At 40.7% G+C, this 22,862-nt stretch overlaps 1 protein-coding gene across 1 annotated transcript; it reads left to right on the plus strand.

Moving 5' to 3' along the window:
* Window positions 1–2,122: 2,122 nt before the first annotated feature.
* LOC130458959 (protein NYNRIN-like) lies at window positions 2,123–6,457 on the plus strand. Its single transcript, XM_056826101.1, is given in 9 exon segments — window positions 2,123–2,395; window positions 2,582–3,327; window positions 3,681–3,805; window positions 3,808–3,900; window positions 3,903–4,471; window positions 4,473–4,517; window positions 4,519–4,593; window positions 4,595–5,290; window positions 5,378–6,457. Coding segments are annotated over 9 exon segments (3,702 nt in total).
* Window positions 6,458–22,862: the final 16,405 nt, after the last annotated feature.

Here is a 22,862-nt window from a genome sequence, read left to right on the forward strand (position 1 = left end):
ATCCCTGTCTGCATTTTTGGAGACCTGGTTTTTCATCCCCTCCAGAAGGAAAAAGATTTTGGGGCAGATAACAAAATGCTTTCTGGATGGTAAGAGACAAAAGAGGAATTTTAGGAATATCAAAGGGCCTGTGAACTAACATTTGACTAAGTGAAGATAAACACTCCCTGGTTAACAGCCCCATCAGTAAGGACTTCGGAGAGGGCTGCTGTAAGAGTGTGTGTGTGTATTCTTGCATGGGAACAAGTCTCTGGGTCCGTGGCTTATGGCTGAAGGGCTGGGGTTGTAACCCAAATTATACTTGGGCAGCTTTTGCTACCCCAGGGCCTGTGAAGGAGACTTGAACCCTTATCCCCTTGGGGGTGTTTCTGAGTGCGGAGTTGGAGAGTATGCAATACCCAAATCCTAAGAGGGACTGGGTCAGAAATCCGAGGAAGTGAATGGTGTCCTCTCTGGAGCCCGCCCCTGGTTCTGGTATTTGAGATTTTGACCAAAATTTAGGCTGATTTTGGAACCATCTGTCTTGTTCTGTTCTGTTCTATTCTGCTCTGGTAAGTTAGCTCTGTTTCTCTAGAATTCTGTTTCTTTTGCCCCAAGACCTATTTCACTCTAGGAGTCTGCCTGCTTCAAGGTTTGATCTTCAAGTTCTGATTGGACTCCTCCCTTAGCTACTTTGGGAGTCTGCCTGCTTGAAGGTTCGGTCTTCAAGTTCTGTTTGGGCCCTAGAGTCTGGTTTTTGCCCTGGTGCACTGTTTGGTTTTGCAGTTCTGTTCTGTTCTGTTCTGGTATCTGGATCCAGAAGAGGCTGTTGGGTTGCTGGACACAGCTTTAATCCCACAGTCAGGTTCAAGAAGAGACGTCTTCTGGGACTACAGGAAAATCTTAGGGTGTATGAGTGTGTGATTAAGTGTATATACTGTGGATTTTTGTTGTCTTTGTTTTGTTTTCTTTTGTGTACTGTTTTCATAATGGGTCAGTCCTCATCATCAAATCTGGGAACTCCATTATCATGTGTCCTTAAGAATTTCCGGCATTTTAAAAAGATAGCCGCCGAATATGGAATTCAGGTTTCCCCTGGCACCCTGCACATTTTATGTGAATTGGAGTGGCTTACTCTGGGGGTCGGATGGCCCCCAGAGGGGACTACAGATCTTTCTGTGTCCTATGCAGTCTGGAGAGTAATATCTGGGAAACCAGGGCACTCTGATCAGATTCCATATATTGATGTTTGGATAAATCTCCTTACTGACACCCCAAAGAAATTGAAGGCTTGACTTTTGGGGCAAAATTACTCTGCTAAAACAGAGGCTGCTTTGCTAACTAATTCACTCTCCGGAGAAGGGAAGTGCAAGCCTCCCAGAGGGGGAAAGAACATTCCTCCCCCTGTGCTCCAAGGGGACCCTGAGGCCACCTCCCTATGTCAATAGGGAATCTTTATTACCACAACCCCTACCCCTATCCCCTCCATCACTTCTGTGCCCACCATCAGCACCCCTGGAACTCCCTTCAGGCTCTCTCTACCCCCCTCTTCCTTCAGAGCCCACGCCCATGACTAGTCCACCCCATACACAACTGGGTACCCCCTATCATTATACTCCAGGACAGGCTGGAGTAAAGATTGTTGCTAAATCCCAGCTGCCTTTATGCCAGGCAGGACCTGGGACAGGGGAAGATCCACAGCCTTTCCTGGTTTATGCCCCCTTTTCTTCCACAGACCTCTATAACTGGAAGAATCAGAATCCTTCCTTCTCTGATAAACCCCAAGGGCTGATTTCTTTGCTTGAAACAGTTTTCTTTACCCACTTGAGATGATTGTCAGCAGCTGTTACATGTTCTGTTCACCTTTGAGGAATGGGATCAGATCAAGCGGGAGGCTGTTAAAACTATCCTGGGGTGGGATGGCCAACCGACTACCAAACAGCACCACATAGAGACTGTCTTTCCATCCAGTAGGCCAGACTAGGATTTTAATTCTGATCAAGGTAAGGAGGATCTCGATCAGTATCGCCAGACTCTACTAAGAGGACTCTGGGCTGCAGCCAGGAGGCCAACCAATCTCTCTAAAGTAAGTGAGATAACCCAGGGTCCAGATGAATCACCCTCAGCCTTCCTTGAACGCCTCATGGAGGCTTGTAAGACCTACACTCCAGTGGACCCCAAGGCTCCCAAAAATTGCAGGGTAGTAAATATAGCTTTTGTGGCCCAGTCAGCCCCAGATATACGCAGAAAGTTACAGAAACTGGAGGGATTTGAGGGAAAACTGTTATCTGAGCTCATGGAAGTAGCTCAAAAAGTATTCAATACCAGGGATGGGACTGGTAACCGAAATACTAAGAAGGCAGCTAGGGCAGTTTTAGTGGCATTAGCAGATGAAAGAACCCACCAGCCTAATAAGGTATGGGATGGGAGGAGGAGAAGCAGTGGGGATGACAGAGGTAGGGGGAGGGGTGATGTTGAGAAAGGAATGCCGCAATTGTAAAGAGATCAGTTTGCTTATTGTAAGGAAAAAGGCCATTGGAAAAATGAGTGCCCAAGAAGAGCAACAGGCAGGGAGGTTGTCCCTCAGCTGCTAGGCTGACAGGGCCAAGGCTCAGCCAGCCCCCGAAAGCCCATGGTGAAGTTAAAGGTGGGGGGAAAGATGGTGGACTTCCTGGTCGACACAGGGGCCACCTATTCTGCTTTGCGCACTGATCCCGGTCCATATTCCTCCCGGAATACCTTCATTCAAGGTGCTAATGGCCACATTGAATCCTACCCCTGGACTACGTCACACACAGTCAATCTTGGAGCAGGGACAGTGATGCACTCCTTGGTCATGCCCGATTTCCCCTACCCCCTTCTTGGTAGGGACTTACTGCACAAACTGAAAGCCACCATCTCCTTCCAGGGAGGGGGGACTAAACTCTACTTTGCAGACACACCTCAGACCCTCCTCCTGTCATGCCCACTCTCAGAGGAATATCTATTGACAGCACAGGACAGTGGACCAGAACTATCCTCATTACTGCAGGAGTTTCAGGCCAGAGTTCCTGGGGTTTGGGCAGAATCTAATCCCCCTGGCCTGGCCACCCACCAGCCATCAGTGGTGGTGAAGCTTCTCAGCTCTGCCAAGCCTGTCCCGGTAAGGCAGTACAGCATTAGCAAGCAGGCCAGAGAAGGAATTAGCATTCATATACAGAGACTTTTGGGGGCTGGAATCCTGGTTCCTTGCCAGTCCCCTTGGAATATCCCTCTGTTACCTGTGCAAAAACCTGGCACCCTGGACTATTACCCTGTTCAAGATCTCAGGGAGGTGAATAAGAGGATTAAAATTATCCATCCTACAGTACCAATGTAAAATTGAGATTTGAACTCTGGACTTCAATCCCCACAAGCCCTTGCTCCACTTCCCCAAAATGCTTTGTAATCTCACGCAATTCTGAGATGGGCCGAGATCAAGGAAGGATTTAAGCTGATGGCAAAGGCTTTTGGCCTCTTTTTGGATTTCTGTTTTGGAGCAGAAGCGTCTCTTCCATGATGTGAGATTATCTTGTCTAGGCCACTCTGGCCTAGGCACATGTTTCTTATCCTGTCTTTTCTTTAATCCTTAATCTTCAATAAACCTCTAAAAAATATAATACTCCTTGCAGAGAGAAACTAATTTCTACCTGCCTCAGTCTCCCCTAAATTTTAATCTTTACACCAAACCCTTATACCCTGTTAAGCCAGCTTCCACCAGAGCATACAGTTTATACTGTCTTGGATCTCAATGATGCATTCTTCTCCATCCCCCTGACCCCCATTAGTCAGTCAATCTTTGCTTTTGAGGACCCCAGGGAGGGAAAGGGGGTCAGTTAACCTGGTCTTGATTTCCACAAGGGTTCAAAAATTCCCCAAGCCTCTTTGGGGAGGCCCTGGGGAGGGATTCAAAGAAAGCCATTCTGATGTCACCTTGCTCCAGTATGTGGATGATTTGCTTTTGGTCACCCCAAGTGCTGAGACTTGTAAGACGGCTCCTCTCCACTTGTTGGAGTTGCTGGGCACCCTGTGTTATCGGGTCTCGGCCAAGAAAGCACAGCTCTGCACCACCTCCGTCACTTATCTGGGCTACGAGCTGGAAGGGGGTGTGAGGAAACTCTCCTGTGCACAGATCCAGACGATCCTCAATATCCCTGTGCCCAGAACCAAGAAGCAGGTGCAGGAATTTCTGGGGACAGTGGGGTACTGCAGGCTGTGGATTCCAGGATTTGCTGAGATTGCTAAACCACTGTATGCAGCTATGGCTGGCAAGCTGGAAAACCTGGACTGGACAGAGGACTGTCAGTGGGCCTTCAATCAACTGAAAGCAGCCTTGGTGAGTGCCCTGGCCCTCGGGCTCCCAAACCTGTCTAAACCTTTTCACCTCTTCGTAGATGAATGAAGGGAGGCAGCAGTGGGGGTCCTCACCCAGTCCATTGGACCATGGTGGAGGCCCGTGGCCTATCTGTCTAAGAAAAGTGGACCCCGTGGCAGCAGGATGGCCTAACTGTCTCCAGGCTTGTAGCTGCCACTGCACTCTTGGTCAGGGAGGCTTCCAAACTCACCTTTGGCCAAGATGTGGTAGTGACAGCACCGCACTCTGCACTCCATGGAGTCCCTGCTTAGAAGTCTTCCAGAGAGATGGCTTTCTAATGCCCACATTACTCAGTATCAGGCTCTCCTGCTCAACCCCTCCCCCCCCACAGTGACTTTTTCTAAGACTGAAACTCTGAATCCAGCCACCCTCCTCCCAGAAATGGGAAAGGAGGCAGTAGTGACACATGACCACTTGCAGATCTTGGATTCCCTGACCAGTCTGCGCCCCGATTTGATGGATGTCCCCCTGCCTATGGCTGCCCAAATCCTCTTTGTGGATGGTAGCAGCTTCGTACAGGATGGGATACACTACGCTGGAGCCGCAGTGGTGGAGCTCCCAAGGGTGATCTGGGCACAGTCCCTGGGACATGGGACCTCAGCCCAACGAGCGGAACTGATCTCATTAGCACAGGCTTTGAGATAGGGAGCAGGGAAGTCTGTTAACATTAATACCGACAGCCGATATGCATTTGCCACCGCCCATGTCCATGGAGCACTGTACCAGGAACGGGGATTCCTCACTGCTGGTGGAAAAGATATCAAGAATGGCCCTGAGATTCTGGCCCTTCTGGAGGCTGTGTGGCTCCCCTCTCACCTTGCCATCATCCATTGCAAGGGACACCAGAAGGGCGATTCCCCTGAAGCTGTAGATAATCGCCTGGCTTACAAAACAGCGAAGGCTGTGGCCTTGCATCCTGTGTCTCCTGTTCAAGCCTTGCCCATGGGTGTGCCACGAGATCCCCCAGTCCTTCATTACTCCTCTGATGACTCGGACAGAGGTAAGAGGCTGGATGCCACCTCGAATTCAGATGGATGGCTGATCCTGCCAGATGGCAAGACTCTCTTGCCAGAAGCAGAAGGGAGACAGCTAGCAAGAAGAATACATGATACCACACATATGGGAGGCACAAAACTGAGTGATATGCTGGACAGAGACTTTTTCTTTCACAATATGCACCGAATCTGCAAAGACATCACTTCAAGATGTGAAATATGTGCTCGAGTTAATCAAAAGGGGGGACTGAAGGAACCAGGGGGTACCAGGTTAAGAGGGCTGGAGCCAGGAGAACAGTGGGAAATAGATTTTACAGACATTAAGCCAAGGAAATATTGGTACAGGTATCTTTTAGTCCTGGTAGACACTTTTTCAGGATGGGTAGAAGCATATCCAACAAAACATGAAACTGCTTCAGTGGTAGTTAAGAAATTAATATCAGAGATCATTCCTAGGTTTGGACTCCCACTGGGAATAGGGTCAGATAATGGGCCTGATTTTGTAGCTAGGGTGACTCAACAATTGTCTAAGACCCTGGGCATAAATTGGAAATTACACTGTGCATTTCGGCCTCAGAGTTCAGGACAGGTCGAGCGCATGAATAGAACATTGAAGGAGACCCTGACAAAATTGGTTCTAGAGTCTTGTGAGAACTGGGTAAGCCTCCTTCCCTTTGCCCTCCTGAGGGCCCGATGTACCCCATATGTACAAGGTATTACCCCATTTGAAATTTTATTCGGTAGACCACCTCCCCTCCTTCCTAAATTGGGACTAGAAAATTTGACTGAATGTGATAACCAATATCTGTTCTCTTCCCTGAAGGCTTTGGATAAGCTCAGGAAAACTATCACTCAAACTGTCTGGGCTGCCCATCCCTTAACCCCTGAATGTGACCTGCCCCCTTTTACAGGTGAACCAGGAGATCTCGTGTGGGTTCCAAAGATTCCTGCAGGGGCTCTCGAGCCACAGTGGACTGGACCTTACGTGATAATTTTGACCACCCCCAGAGCAGGAAAGAAACGCTGGATCCACGTGTCTCAACTGAAGCCTGTCAAACCAAGAGCAGCAACGCAAGGAGCAGAACAGTAGAAGGTCACCAAAACTTCGGATCCCTTAAAGATCAAGATTCATAGACATTGAACACTATGGAAAACGGAGGATGGGGTGGAGCTATGCTTGGACTTGTACTTTTGGGATTTTTGGAAATTAGTCTACCCTTCCAGGTGATTCAATAATTCAATATGGAAGGGTAATCAGTAGGACAAGGGATGGGAAGAAATTAATTAGTGACAGACCAACCTGGGAGGAGAAAACCCCCCCAAATCCTTTTTTATTTGTGTGATTTATTTGGGAGTGAATGGACAAATCCCTCATAAACTCTTTCATACACAACAGCATCAGGGACTCTGTATCTATCAGAAGCCCCTGTCTATGCTTGCCCATCTACAGGGCCACCATCATGCAAAAAAGGAGGAGAATTCTATTGTGCAGCCTGGGGATGTGAAACTGTTGCCCCATGGCAGCAGGAGGACCCTGATATTATATTACAAAGGGAGCGAGGCAAGGTCTGGGACGTCCCCCTCGATTTCAGGAATCCCCTTTCCCTGACTATTAAAAACCCAGAGGATAAGGGATGGTTACTAGGCCAGATGTGGGGACTTAGGCTGGATGTGGGAGGCCAGGACCCAGGAATAGAATTTACATTACAACGAATAGCTGACAAAATGCAACCCTCACTAGTCGGCCAGAGCTTAGAGGTCATTATAGGATTTGGCCGAACCCACCCCCACTGTCTCCGAACCTGGGCAACCAGTTAAGACTGCCATAAAGCTTCCTCACAGGGAGCAATCCCTCCTCACCATGCTTACAGCTGTCTTTTCCTTCTTAAATGCCAGCACCCCCTAGACAACATCAGACTGTTGGCTCTGTTTGAACCCTCAGCCTCCATATTATGTTGATATTGGGGCCCAGGGGGTCCTGTCTTCCTCAGTCTCCCCAAATGCTTTGTATATCACCATGGTCACTGATGCTGAGGCCAAAGTCCAATGCAAGTGGGGACATGAACCAATTCTTACCTTAGGGGACTTGCAAGGAAATGGCACTTGTTTCATGAAGTCTGGGGTAGATCTAAGTCGTTCATTTCTTGCTCGCCACTGTATCAGCAGTCATAGCACCTGATGCTGACTCTTCTGAGAGTTGGTACTGGAAAGCCCCCCCCCCCCCAACATGGTTTTCCTGTACTTCAGGTATCAAGCCATGTTTATCCCCTCATACCTTAAGAACAAAGGATGCTGCAGGGAACCCTGTAATTTGCATCCTGGTTCATATTATTCCCCAGGTTTACTATTATTCTGGGGAGGGAGGTAGAGAGCACTTTGAAGGGATGCAGACCAGTGAATACCTGACCGGCCTTGTTAGACTCCGGAGAGTGCCAAGTCTCATCCCTATCCTAGTAGGGCTTGGGATAGGGGGAACTGCAGCCTTAAGTACTGCTGCTCTGATTCAGGGAAACCAGAACTTCCAGTCTCTCTCTACCCAGATGATTCAGAGTTTAGTGGATTAGAAACTTCTATTAATTTCCTGGAGAAGTCACTGTCCTCTCTGGCAGAAATGGTTCTCCAAAATAGACAGGGACTAGATCTCCTTTTCTTTAAGCAGGGGGGCTCTGCCTGGCATTGGAAGAATCCTGTTGTTTTTATGCTAATTATTCTGGGATTATACAGGAATCTCTGGCCTTGCTCAGGGGAAGGATCTAAGAGAGGACCAGGGCTAATGCTCAATCCAGCAACTGGTACTCTAATCTTTTCTCTTGGTCTCCATGACTAACTACTTTGATCACAGCCGTGGCAGGACCACTCATATTAGTAATAGTGGGCCTCTTGATAGGACCCTGCCTGATCAACCATTTTATGACCTATATCTGTCAGCGTCTTCAGGCTATTAAGCTCTTGGCCTTAAGATCACATGATTCTCCTGTCTGATGAGTCAAGGGTTTGACTTCCCCCCAACAGAAAAAGGAGGGAATGAAGTAGCCCCAGAAAGACCAAAGATGGAAAAATTATCCCTGTCTGCATTTTTAGGGGACAGAGCTGGTTTTTTATCCCCTCCAGAAGGAAAAAGATGTTTGGACAGATAACAAAATGCTTTCTGGGTGGTAAGAGACAAAAGAGGAATTTTAGGAATATCAAAGGGCCTGTGAACTAACATTTGACTAAGTGAAGATAAACACTCCCTGGTTAACAGCCCCATCAAAAACCTAAAAATTATCCCCCCCCCCATCTTGGACCCTGCATTCCTGTGTTAAGGTTTGTTTGTTAGATAAGAATTCTGTAATGTATATAGTTTGGTCTTTAATGTCAAACCAATGCAGTTTTCCACTAGGGAACTCTGCCCCAGCTGGTAGATCTTTTATTTCTCTCCTTTATTAATAAATTATGGTTCCAAAAATTGAAATTCTAGGTGTTTGAACTCTTTTGTGAAGTGGTTTGCATTTCTTCTCCATCTCACTTTAAAGATGAGGAACCTGAATCTAACAGGGGTTAAGTGACTTGCCCAAGGTCACACTGCTAGTATTTGAGGTGATATTTGAATTCCGATATTCTTAACTACAGGCCTAGAGTCCTACACTGTACCATGTAGCTGCCCACTCTAAGATTCTAAGATGCAGCAAAGAAGCTGATTAGAACTGATACAGGATGTTTTTTCATCCTTGTGTTCCCTATATCAATGAATGATAGACCCTATTTTTATTATTACCAGTGAAAAGATGACAGTTATTTACATTAGGTTTTCCACATGAGCAATGGTACAGGGATAAGAATGAGTACGGTATATTTGATGAACAGGTTCTACTGGATGGTTCATTAAGGTGGAGAGATGGGCATTAGTTTAGAATGGTAGTTTGGGATTTGATTTTTATCCAATGGACAATGAGAGACATGGAAGGTTTCTGAGTAAGGAATTGAAATGAAGGTAACTGGATTTTAGAAAGTTTAATCCCGCAAAGTATTGCATGAATTGGTGGTGATGACACTCCAAGATCAGAGAAATCAGCTAAGAGGCTAGCTATGAAGCAAGAGCATCCTTAACTAGGGAGATGACAGTGGTCATGGAAAGGAGAATAAGCAACAGGACCTGGTACCTAAATGTGGAAGATGCAAAAAGGAAGTAAAGAAAAATGGAAAACCACTGAGAAAGATGTACAAGTGTCAGGGAGAGATAGATTGGTGAGGGGATAGGAAGAGTGTAGTGTTAAGTTGAGTTTTTAGGCTGCCAGCATGGAGGAGTTAATGCTTCTTTCCCTGAGACATGAGGGAAGGAGAAGATAGACATAGAGGTACGTGGGAGGAGTGATTAAATTAAAAATAAGAAAATACTAAAAATGCTACCAGATACACAATGAAATACAAACATGAATCTCTCACTATACCTTATGTAAGGCCAGTAAATGTCAGATAGCCAGTGGTAGCAAATAGGATACTGATCAATGCAGAAATCAGGACTGCTATGTGAATGCCTCAAGACCATTTAGCCACTGTGGGTTCCTTTAGGGAGCCATAAATTAAGAAGCTGTTATGATGGCAAATGATTGGTATAACAGAAAATAAGGAGAACATTATTAAAACACACCCCACATTTGATCCAAGTTTTCTTCTTTATTCTAGAAAAGGTTAAGACTTTTGTCCCTACTCAGACCATGACTGTGTGGTAGCCTCATGGCATTTCTGACAGAAACCTCCCCTTTGATGGGCAGTTGAAAATTCATCCCCCTACTTGTCAGTCTCCTTGGATAATGTTAGGTACAAATAATAGAGCAGTTTAAAAATACCATGCAGTTAATAACAAGTGTCACCCAAAACCTTGGAAGAATATCATGACACCTGTTCAATTTCCAAGCTAAGAAATATAATTTTAATAAGAAAATTATTGAACTTTAGAAAGATTTATTTATGTGTAAACTGAGACTTTGGAGATAAGTGGGTATGGTAAATAGCTAATTTTACTTATTCATGTGCTAATAGAAAAGCTAAAAAAGCATCTAAAATGAATCAAAGTATTTTTATACCAGATATGCTCAAGGATGAAAGACTAGAGTTACTTGCTTACTAAATCACATAACACCAATTGCTTGAACTGTATTGGGCTTTGCGATAACCCAGGCATCTTCTGTTCTTGTTCTAGGATGGGAAAGAATTTTAATATTGAAAATATTAAGTAGTTTTGTATAATTAAAAGTTATAAAAATGAACAAAATTAACAGATTGCTTGACTGTCTTATGAATTTAAATTTTATATTGATAAAATGATATATAAGAAAGGACTCCTGTATCCCTAATTTATTGTAAATTAAACAGAAATATAAAGGAAAGACGGGATATAGGGAATCCTGATAATATTCTCCCTTTCCCTCCCCTTCCATCTTCCACTGTAGGCCAATAACACCCACAGAGCCCTTATACTTCTTTGGGAAAAGACTATTTCCTACATTTTGTAGTATGGGGATGGGAATAATAATTATATTGCAAAAATTATGTATTATCATATATGATAATTAATAAAGTATTTATTTATTAAGTGTCTACTTTGTGTCAGGCACCGTGCTAAGTGCTTTATAACCATTATTTCATTTGATATTATTTTCGTGGATGGATGATTAATAAAAAACACGGCCCTTTTCTCTCCTCTAAAATTCTGTTTGTTTATCAACAAGTTATGCTGACAAACTGATGTTATATGGATTCCAAAAGGCCTTCCTCATTTTTATACGACTGTGTGTGTGTGTGTGTGTGTGTGTGTGTGTGTGTGTGTGTGTGTGTGAAGGTAGATTTAGAACTGGAAATAACCTTGGCTGTTATCTAGACTAACACCCTCATTTTATAGATTAGGAAAGCATGGACCCAAAAGACAAAATGATTTTTGCCCAGTCATACTAATAATAAGTAGGGGAGAAAGAGAAAGAAAAAGGTGGAAGGGAAAAGAGGGGAAATGAGAAAAATAGGGACATAGAGAAGATTTGAACCCAGATCCTTTGACTTCAAATCCAGTGCTGTTTCAATCATATCAAAAAGTTATATGAAAAAAGATAAAGAATACAGACAAGATAGAAGTCTCTACCCTTGGATCTACTGTTAAGTAACTATGAATTTTAAATGGTTAAGGCATTATATTTACTTGGGAGGAAAGATAGCCCAAAGTAACAAATAGTGGTAAGTAGTTAATGCTTTTAATAGATTATTAGATTAAACCATTATTGTCCAAACTCTTTTTACTGAGAGATCTAGATTGCACAGGAATAGGTCACTGGATGGGTAAGTTTGCTGAAGGGGAGAAACTAGCAAAAAGTCTGGATCATGAAGTGATGCTCTAAAAAGGCAGGTTTGAACAAAGCACTGCAGGAATTAGTGTCTTGGTGAGCATAAGGGGACTTGAAAGATTAATTAGTAAACTCAGGAGTTCTTAAACTTGGGGTCCACAGACTTTTTGGCTTTTGTTGTTGAATATTTTAGGGAATGTCTTTCAATATGATTTGATTCCTTTTTAATCCTATGTAATTTAATTTGTACATTTAAAAAACCTTCAGAAAAGGAGTGCAAAGACTTCACCAGCCTGGATGAAGTGTCTGTGATACCAAAAAATTAAAAAAAAAAAAACCTCTGAGATTAATTTTGAAGACAAAATTTGTCTACATTTACATATTCATTCAATTCAACCCACTCAATAAGCATTTACTAAATGCCTCCCATACCACATGCTATGCAATGAGCTGGGGATACAAAGACAAAATTGAGAGTTTCTGGTCTCCAGTGGCTTACCCTTCAGTGATTATAGATTTAAATTCAATTGGTCCTATGATATCTCTGATACAGATTGTAACCTATCCATATCTACCCATCCTGTGCAGCAATTCTTCATATCCTCCCCAAATTGTATCATAGAAAATCAACCTAAATGCTTGAGACCTTCCTAAATTTCTCTTAGCATCTTTTAGATACCCAGAGAGCACCTGGGATGTCTTATCTCTATCTCACCATGTTATCAATCCATCTTCATTTGTGATCATATATTTCTTGTAGGACATTAATTTATAGAATCATAAAATGTTAGATTGGGATGATACCTTAAAGATAATTTTAATATGGGGTTATGAATGTGTTTGCATATGTGTGTCCAATGAAATCTATGGGCCCCTTCTCAGAATGATGCTTTTGAATGCATAAGAGATAGGATTACAAAGGAAGGAAATTATATTGATTAGTTATTAAAATATTTTTAAAAAACAAGTTCGTGGCCCTCAGATTAAAATCCCCTGGTCTAGTTCAGGCCATTTCTTCATAGATGAGGAAGTAGGGGATAGTTTCACATTTGGTTTTCATAACGGGGCTGGAGCAGAGCTAGAAAACACCTTTTTCAGTCTTAATGGTAGAAGCTATTCTTCTCTCCAACTTAGTTGGCCATTACTTCAGAAAAGTGAGGTGGTTCTCACAGATACAAGAGAGTTTTAAAGAGGAAGCCTGGGTCTCTGCCTGCTGTCTGCTACTAATTAACTGGCTCCAATTCCGACAACTTTTTGAGTGGGAGATGCTGCCACCTGCTGCCTTCATCATTCCTGCTGCACTAAGAATGAACAAACTGGCATACCTGTCAACTTTCCCTACTAATGGAGACAGAAAATACACACACACCCATTTATAATTTTAAAAAACTCTGTCACCATTCCTGATGATGACTCAGCTCTGCCACAACCAACTGACAACTCTCTGCCTCAAAAGTTCCCAGGCTTTCCAATACCTTTGATATGAGTTTTCTCTACCTGTTAGTTGACTGCATATGAAATCTCTGCTTTTACAAGGGAAAGTGTCTGGCAATAACCCACTTTTCAAAGCTTTGGCCTCAGAAATTGAGAGGTCACTTTCCATTCTCCTCCTCTCTGTGACTTTCATATCATCCAAAAAATAATAAAACCTTCTTTCCTGTTTCTGTCCAATTTGGACAAAAACAGGGAAAGAGAAGGAAAAAGGCACCAATGAAAGTATATAGAATCCATTTGGTCAAGATCAGGGAAGGAGCAAGAAGTGTTGAGTATGCTGGGTTTTCCCCAATGTAAAGAACATATAGGCAATTTTTAGGACCTTACCTATTAGACTCTGGGTAACTATCAAGTACATGTTGTTTATTCATTAGATGCTCTGTGCTTTGAAATTATCCACTGGAAGATGAGGCTGGTGGAGGAAGCCAATGGCAAGCCACTAAAATTTCCTACATATATTTATTTCTTTACTTGGAGTTTAGACTTAATGAACTTCAAGATCCCTTCTAAGCTTCAAATATTATAAACCTTCTTTTTACTCACTGCTCTTTTATAAATGGTAGTTAGCATAGTGAAGTAGATAAAGAACAATCCTTGAACCCAGGAAAACTGAAATTCAAGTCCCAACTCTGACATGTATCGCTATGTGAACTTTAAAAAGCCATTTAACATCTCAGGGGCAGTTAAGGCTATGTGTTGTAGAGAATTTAATGACCTGAATTGGAAAAAGGGGTTTCCTCACTAAGTAGCTATCTATTTCAGTGAAAAGATAGTTGTGACCTCTATCTTCTCTTTTACAATAAAGATATGGATACTTGAGGATGTGTGGATAACATCAAATAATAATAAGACTTAGCATTTACATAGCATTTTACATTTTGCAAAGTGTTTTATGAATATTATCTCATTTGAACCTCACAACAACCCTAGGAGGTATGAGCAGTGATTATTCCCATTTTTATGAATTAATAAACTGAGACAGAGGTTAAATGTATTGCCCAGGATCATGTAACTAGTAAGTATCTGAGGCTGAATTTGATATATAGTCTTCCTACTGCCAGATCTAGAGCTCTAACCACTATATCACCTCACTGTCTAACTGATGGAAATTACCTTTGAAGAACAGAAAAGCACATACTAGACAATAGAATAGATGGTATTTCCTTTAGACACTTTTCTCTTGGACTTTTATCCTTTTTTGCTTTGTTCCTATAATGAGAGTCACTTTAGCGTCTTCCCAGTAAACATTTCTCAAGGGCTTCTTTTGCACTTTTACATCTAGCATGTCTTTTTAGGTTCCTTCTGACTTTATCATTTGGCTTCAAGTGAATCATTTAAAGTAGATTCAAGTTGGCAAGTCACAGGAAATTTTCCTTTAGTATCTCAGACACAAGCCCCAGGAAGCCAACCATCTTCGCTCTTGTTAAGATCAGGTTAACAAAGAGATGGCTTGGTAGCATCCATCAGGAGTGTTCAATCACCACTACTTGCCTCTTCTTTATCTGAACCTTTCTGGATGATCTTTCCCCTATAGGCATCTGCACCATATAGTTAGCAAAGAAAGAGTACAAAATGAGTGGCAGGGGCATAGGATCACATGAGAGCCTCGGTCAAGATTCCAAGGTGGTTGTGTTTCCAACTGAAACCTGACTTCTTGCTGTAGCTTTTGGAGGTAGCTTGGAGATTTCTACCTATCTACAAGATTTCTAGCCCTCTGTGAGACACCAGCTTGAGAAGAGAGAGAGAAACTTGGACAGGCTGCTGGAAGCTAGATTGAAGACCAAAGAAGAACCATCAACTCTCTACTGTACCTAATTTGGATTTTGCCTCTGGGATCTTGACTCATTTCTGGACTCAGTTTGTGAGGTTCTATTTGGGGCGATCTTAACTTATTTATTTTAGATAAATTAGTCAATAGGTTAGTATTAAGGGAAATTAGTTTTGGGGATAAGATTAAGAAATGTTCCTACTCCTTTGTTACCCTCATTTCTAACTAATTTCCCCATCAAAAAACTTAAAATATTTAGATGTTTACCTTTTGTCTCTTCCCCTTAAACATCCCACATTAACAAACCATAGCATTATTCCCTCAAGCAAAATACATGCTTCCTCTTCAGATGATCCAATCACCTTACCCCTCACTAGAAGAAAAGTCTGATAGTTATTCTTTAACTCTGAGTGTTTTGTGTAGTGAATCTGTAACATTATAACCTCTTTATGTGGGAAGGAAAAAGCATTGAGGATATTCATGATTGGAAAAAGGAGATGAGCTAGTGGTGACATGAGATGAGAGGCAGTAGATAGATAACCCAAACTATATGGTGGTATCCTAAAAATGTGGGGTTTTTTGAAGGAAAGAACAATCTCCATCATGCATGGAGGACATATAAAAAATAATGGATAAGAGCTGCATAGGGTAATTCAATATTGTATTAGTGGGTTGGTTGGGGTATAATGGAGAAAAAGTTGATGATAAATGCCCAGAAGGTAGAAGGAGGGTGAGATGGATTCCCCCCTTCAGTCTTCTTCAAATATGTCTCTCCACTAGCCCTGCCTTTACTCCCCTCTAATAACTGATTTAATAGGTGAACCTCTTCCCTTAGGGAAAGAGAGAGAAATCAACTCTCTCTCTCTCTCTCTCTCTCTCTCTCTCTCTCTCTCTCTCTCTCTCTCTCTCTCTCTCTCTCTCTTTCACTATGACAAAGAAGTCATTAAAGGAACTACAGATTCCCAAGAGAAATTTATCCAAGAATTTCCTCTAGTTTAATTCTGGGTCCACTCCATGTACAGTATCAAATTCATATACTCACATGTAAATGTGCATACTCACATATGCAAACACACACAGGCAAACTCAATACATGCATATTATAATTTGGGCAACAGACATTCTTCATGTCATATATTTCCTTTAATTTCCCTTTTAAATCAAATAAGAACACAAATTGGAGACTTAGAATTAAATCATTAACTCTACTCCTCTGTATCTTTCTGTCTCTACTGACTGCCTTCAATCCTTTCTTATAATTTTCTTTTCTTCTTTTTACAATGTGGACATCATTATATATATAAAAAATCAACTTTAAAAAATTGTAATAGGAGGACTTCTGGGTAAGCATTGCGGAAGTCTAAATGCAAGTCACTTACTCTTCCCAGCACACACTGACAAGGACTACCCCAAAAGACCTTAAGATTCATTTTCAGAGGAGTGGAGGAGCTGTACAGTGGGATGCAGCATTGAAGGTGTGTGGGATCAGGGCTTTTCCAGTCTATAAAAGGGTGAAAAGGCTTTCACCCAAATGCGAGCTCATCCACCCTCCCCCTCCCCCACCTACAGAGCCAGAGCCAGGGCATGCCAAGATAAGCAAGAAAGGGGTACCCCTGGAGTAAGCAAGGGACACATCTGGGCCTTTGGGAGCTGACTAGAACTGTAGGGGACCCACCCCCAAAATCAGCTTGATGGGAAAGCCCAGCATGCAAGGGATTGCAGACCTTAGGTGCCCAGAGCCAGCACACCCACCAGAACCAGGGAGTGAGCAAGGAGTACTTCTAGACTGAGTAAGGGGCACTTCTAGGCCCTTGGGAGCCAACAAGGTCCACTGGAGAACCACCCCTGAAAGCAGTTAGATCAGAAAACCAGGTGGGCAGGAGAGCACAGAACCTGAGTGCCCCTGGGAAGGTAGCACCAAAAAGAGCTGCAAAGGACTGCAGAGATTTGAGAGCTTGCCTCAGGGAATATCCTTGCTCCTTAACTTCATACACAGAGAACCTGCCCAGCTGACTCAGATTTCTGACTAAAGAGGGAAGGGAACACATTCAGAAAAATGGCTAATTGTGCACAGGAGCCTCAAAATTCTTCCCAAAAACTGAAAAAGAAAGCTGTGAACATTGAGAATTTTTATGGTGGAAAAACTCAGGTTACAGAGGAAATATTGGATGAAACTCAAACAAAGGCAAAACCAAATAAATCCAGAAATTGTCCACAAGCCCTGGAAGAGTCTCAAATGGAGCTTATCATAAAAAAGATGGAAGCCTTCTGAATAGAAGTGGGAAATCGTTCAAAAAATGAAGAAATCATAGCTGAACACCAAAAGATTAAAGCAGAAAACCAGGACCTAAGGACCAGAATTGAACAACTGGAAACCAATGATCTTGCAAAACAGCAAGAATTAATAAAGCAAAGTCAAAAGACTGACAAAATAGAAGAAAACATAAAATATCTCACTAACAAGGTGACAGATCAGGAAAACAGAGGAAGGAGAGACAATTTGAGAATCATTGGTATACCTGAAAATTCAGAAATAAAAAGAAACCTTGACACCATACTACAAGAGATCATCCAAGAAAAATGCCCTGAAGTTCTATAACAAGGGGGGTAAATAGAGATTGAAAGAGTTCATAGAACACCCTCTACACTAAACCCCCCAAAAATATCTCCCAGAAATGTAATTGCCAAATTCAAGAGCTTTCAAGCTAAGAAGAAAATCCTACAAGAAGCCAAAAAGAAACAATTCAGATACAAATGAGCACCAATCAGGATCACACAAGACCTGGAAGCTTCCACACTGAAGGAATGCAAGGCCTGGAACATGATATTCTGAAAGACAAGAGAACTGGGTCTTCAACCAAGAATCGCCTATCCATCAAAACTGACTATATACTTCCAGGGTAAAGTATGGGCATTCAACAAAATAGAAGATTTCCAAGTATTTGTAAGGAAAAGAACGGAAATGAATGGAAAGTTTAACATCCAAACACAAAGATCAAGAGAAAGATGAAAAGGTAAACGTGAAAGAGAGGGAAAAGGAGAAAAATGTTGGTTTTTTAAAATTAAAACTCTCTTCTTTAAGGGCTACAATTAGATCAAACTATATATATATATATATATATATATATATATATATTAATATATGGGGAAATGTTATTTGTAACTCTCAAAAATGTTTTCATTATTATAGTAAATAGAAGAATCATTCATAGGAAAAGATGGGGCATTAAAGGTTATAAAATGATATGCAAAAAAGGGGGTTGAGGGGAAATTGATGGTACTAAGGGATACTTGAAGAAATAAAATAAATAGAATAATCTTTGTCACACAAAGATATACATGGGAAGGGGAGGGGAAGAATATTCTTATAAGAGTGAGAGGAAGAGAATGCTTATAGGTAATACTCAAATATCATCTCAGTGAAATCAATTCTGTGAGGGAAGAGCATCTAGATCCATTGGGATCTTAAAGCCTATCTTATCCTACAGGGTACAGAAGAAGGGAAAACTAAGGGGGGTAAGGAGGAGGAAGTTCAAAAAAAGGGAGGGAAGGAGAGGGAGGAGGGAACTTAACAGACCATTAAAAAAACAAGAAAGGAACAAAAATGGAGGGGCCAGAAAGGGAAGCATATCAAGGAAGGGAATAGGGGGATTGACTCAAAGTAAACCACTGGTTTAAAAGGATATACCAAAAGAAGAAAGGTCAGAACTAGGAGAGGATATCAAAATGCTAAGGAATTCAAAAGTGATAATCATAATTTTGAATGTGAATGGGATGAACTCACCCAAAAAATATAGATGAATAGGAGTGTGGATTAGAATCCAGAATCCTACCATATGTTGTCTATAAGAAACACACATGAGGTGAGTAGATACTCACAAGGTCAGAGTTAAAGGGTGGAGCAAGACCTACTGGTCCTCAAATGACAGAAAGAAGGCAGGAGCTGCAATCATGTTATCTGACAAAGCCAAAGTAAAAATAGACCTGATTAAAAGGGATAGGGAAGGTAAATACATCCTGATAAAAAGGAGTATAGTTAATGAGGAAATATCTCTAATCAACATGCATGCATGAAATGGTATAGCACCCAAATTTCTAATGGAGAAACTAGTAGAATTGAAGGAGGAAATAGATAGTAAAACTATACTAGTGGGAGACATGAAACTACCACCTACCACTATAAAATTTAGATAAATCAAATAAAAAAACAAATAGGAAAGAGGTAAAAGAGGTGAATGAAATCTTAGAAAAATTAGAATTAGTAGATATATGGAGAAAAAATAAATAGGGACAAAAAGGAATATACCTTCTTTTCAGCAGCAGAAGGCACATTCACAAAGATTGACCATATATTGGTCATAAAAACATGGCATACAACTGCAGAAAAGGAGAAAAAATACATGCAACCTTTTTAGATCATAAAGGAATAAAACTAATCATCAGTAAGTGTAAATGGAGAGCAAAATCAAAAACAAATTGGAAATAAAATGATATGACTCTCCAAAATCGACTAATCAGAGAACAAATCATAGAAACAATTAATAATTTCATTGAAGAATATGACAATGATGAGACATCCTTTCAAACTCTATGGGATGCAGCCAAAGCAGTCCTCAGAGGAAAATTTATATCCTTGAGTTCATATATCAACAAATTAGGATGGGCAGAAGTCATTGAATTGGACATGCAAATAAAAAAATTTGAAAGCAAACAAATTAAAAACACCCAGATGAAAACCAAATTAGAGATCCTAAAAATTAAGGGAGAAATTAATAAAATCAAAAATGATAGAATTATTGAACTAATAAATAATACTAGAAGCTGGTATTTAAAAAAAAAACAAACAAAATAGACAAAATCTAATCAAAGAGAGGAAAGAAGAAAATCAAATTAACAGTATCAGGGATAGAAAGGGAGAACTCACTTCCAATGAAGAGGAAATGAAGGCAATCATTAAAAACTATTTTGCTCAACTATATGCCCAACATATTTATGGCAATAAATATGCCAATCTAGGTGATATGTATGAATATTTACAAAAATATAAACTGCCTAGATTAACAGAAGAAGAAATAGAATTCTTAAATAATCCCATATCAGAAAAAGATATTGAACAGGCCATCAAAGAACTTCCCAAGAAAAATTCCCCAGGACCTGGTGGACTTATAAGTGAATTCTATCTAACATTCAAATAACAGCTAATCCCAATACTATGCAAACTATTTGACATAATAAACAAAGACAGAGGTCTACCAAATTCATTTTACAACAGAAATATGGTACTGATCCTGAAGCCAGGCAGGCCAAAAATGGATAAAGGAAACTACAGACCAATCTCCTTAATGAACATAGATGCAAAAATCTTAAACAGAATACTATCAAAAAGACTCCAGCAAATCATCACAAGGGTTATTTGCTATGATCAGGTGGGATTTATACCAGGAATGCAAGGATGGATCAATATCAGGAAAACCATCAACATAATTGATCATATCAACAAGCAAACCAACAAAAATCACATGATTATCTCAATAGATTCAGAAAAAACATTTGACAAAATACAACACCCATTCCTATTGAAAACACTAGAAAGTATAGGAATAGAAGGGTCTTTCCTAAAATTAATAAATGAGTACCTATCTAAAACCATCAGTCAACATAATCTGTAATGGGTATAAACTTGATGCATTCCCAAAAAGATCAACAGTGAAACAAGGATGCCCATTATCACCTTTATTATTCAACATTATACTAGAAACACTAGCAGTAGCAATTAGAGAAGAAAAAGAAATTGAAGGTATTAAAATTGGCAATGAGGAGACCAAGCTATTACTTTTTGAGGATGACATAATGATCAACTTAAAGAATCCTAGAGAATCAACTAATAAACTAGGGGAAATAATCTACAAATTTAGCAAAGTTGCAGGACACAAAATAAACGCATATAAATCATCAGCATTTCTATAGATCTCCAACACATCTCAGCAGCAAGAATTAGAAAGAGAAATTCCATTCAAAATTGTCTTAGACAATATAAAATACTTAGGAATCTATCTGCCAAGACAAACACAGGAACTATATGAACACACCTACAAAACACTTTCCACACAACTAAAACTAGATTTGAGCAATTGGAAAAACATTAACTGCTCATGGGTAGGATGAGCCAATATAATAAAAATGACCATCCTACCCAAACTTATCTATCTATTTAGTGCCTTATCCATTGAACTTCCAAAAAACTTCTTTACTGAACTAGAAAAAGTCATAACAAAGTTCATTTGGAAGAACAAAATTAAGGATATCCAGGGAAATAATAAAAAAAATACAAAGGAAGGTGTCCTTGCAGTCCCAGATCTCAAACTATATTATAAAGCAGTGGTCATCAAAACAATTTGGTACTGGCTAAGAGAGAGAAAGGAGGATTAGTGGAATAGACTTGGCATAAGTGACCTCAGCAATACAGTCCATGACAAACACAAAGACCCCAGATTTTAGGACAAAAATCCCCTATTTAATAAAAACTGCTTGGAAATTGGAATACAGTGGGGGAGAGATTAGGCTTTGATGAACACCTCACACCCTAGACCAAGATAAACTTAGAATGGGTGAATGATTTGAATGTAAAGGAGGAAACAATAAGTAAATTAGGTGAACCCAGAATAATATACATGTCAGACCTTTGGAAAGGGAAAGATTTTAAAACCAAGCAAGTCTTAGAATGAGTCACAAAATGTAAAATAAATAATTTTGATTACATCAAATTAAAAAGGTTTTGTACAAACAAAACCAATGTAACTAAAATCAGAAGTGAAGCAACAAATTTGGAAACAATCTTCATAAAAAAACCTCAGACAAATGTTTAATTACTCAAATCTATAAAGAACTAAATCAATTGTACAAAAAATAAAGCCATTCTCCAATTGATAAATGGGCATGGGACATGAACAGACAATTTTCAGTCAAAGAAATAAAAACCATTAATAAGCACATGACAAATGTTCCAAATCTCTGATAATCAGAGAGATGCCAATCAAAACAACTCTGAGGTATCACCTCACACCTAGCAGATTGGCTAAAATGACAGCTATGGAAAATAATGAATGCTGGAGGGGATGAGGCAAAGTTGGGACATTAATTCTTTGCTGGTGGAGATGCAAATTGATCCAACCATTCTGGAAGGCAATTTGGAACTATGCCAAAAGGGCAATAAAAGACTGTCTGCCCTTTCATCCAGCCATAGCACTGCTGGGTTTGTACCCCAAAGAGATAATAAGGAAAAAGACTTGTACAAGAATATTCATAGCTGCACTCTTTGTGGTGGCAAAAAAAATGGAAAATGAGGGGATGCCTTTCAATTAGGGAATGGCTGAACAAATTGTGGTATATATTGGTGATGGAATACTATTGTGCTCAAAGGAATAATAAAGTGTAGGAATTCCATGGGGACTGGAACAACCTCCAGGAAGTGATGCAGAGCTAAAGGAGGAGAACCAGGAGAACATTGTACACAGAGACTGATACACTGTGGTACAATCGAACATAATGGACTTCTCCATTAGTGTTGACACAATGTCCCTGAATAATCTGCAGGGATCTATGAGAAAAAAAACACTATCCGCAAGTGGAGGACAAAGTGTGGGAGTAAAAACTCTGAGGAAAGGCAACTGCTTGACTACAGGGGCTGAGGGGATATGATTGGGGATGTGGACTCTGAATGAACATCCTAGTGCAAATACAAACAACATGAAAATGGGTTCGGATTAAGAACACATGTAATACCCAGTGGAATTGAATGTCTACTATGGGGGGGGGGTGGAAAAGAAAATTATTTTTGTATCAAATGAATAATGTTTGAAATTGACTTAAAAATAAAATTAAATTAAATTAAAAAATGTAATAGGAGCTTGAAAACTGAC

Source organism: Monodelphis domestica, chromosome 4 (assembly GCF_027887165.1).
Source record: "Monodelphis domestica isolate mMonDom1 chromosome 4, mMonDom1.pri, whole genome shotgun sequence".
NCBI classification, from domain to species: domain Eukaryota; kingdom Metazoa; phylum Chordata; class Mammalia; order Didelphimorphia; family Didelphidae; genus Monodelphis; species Monodelphis domestica.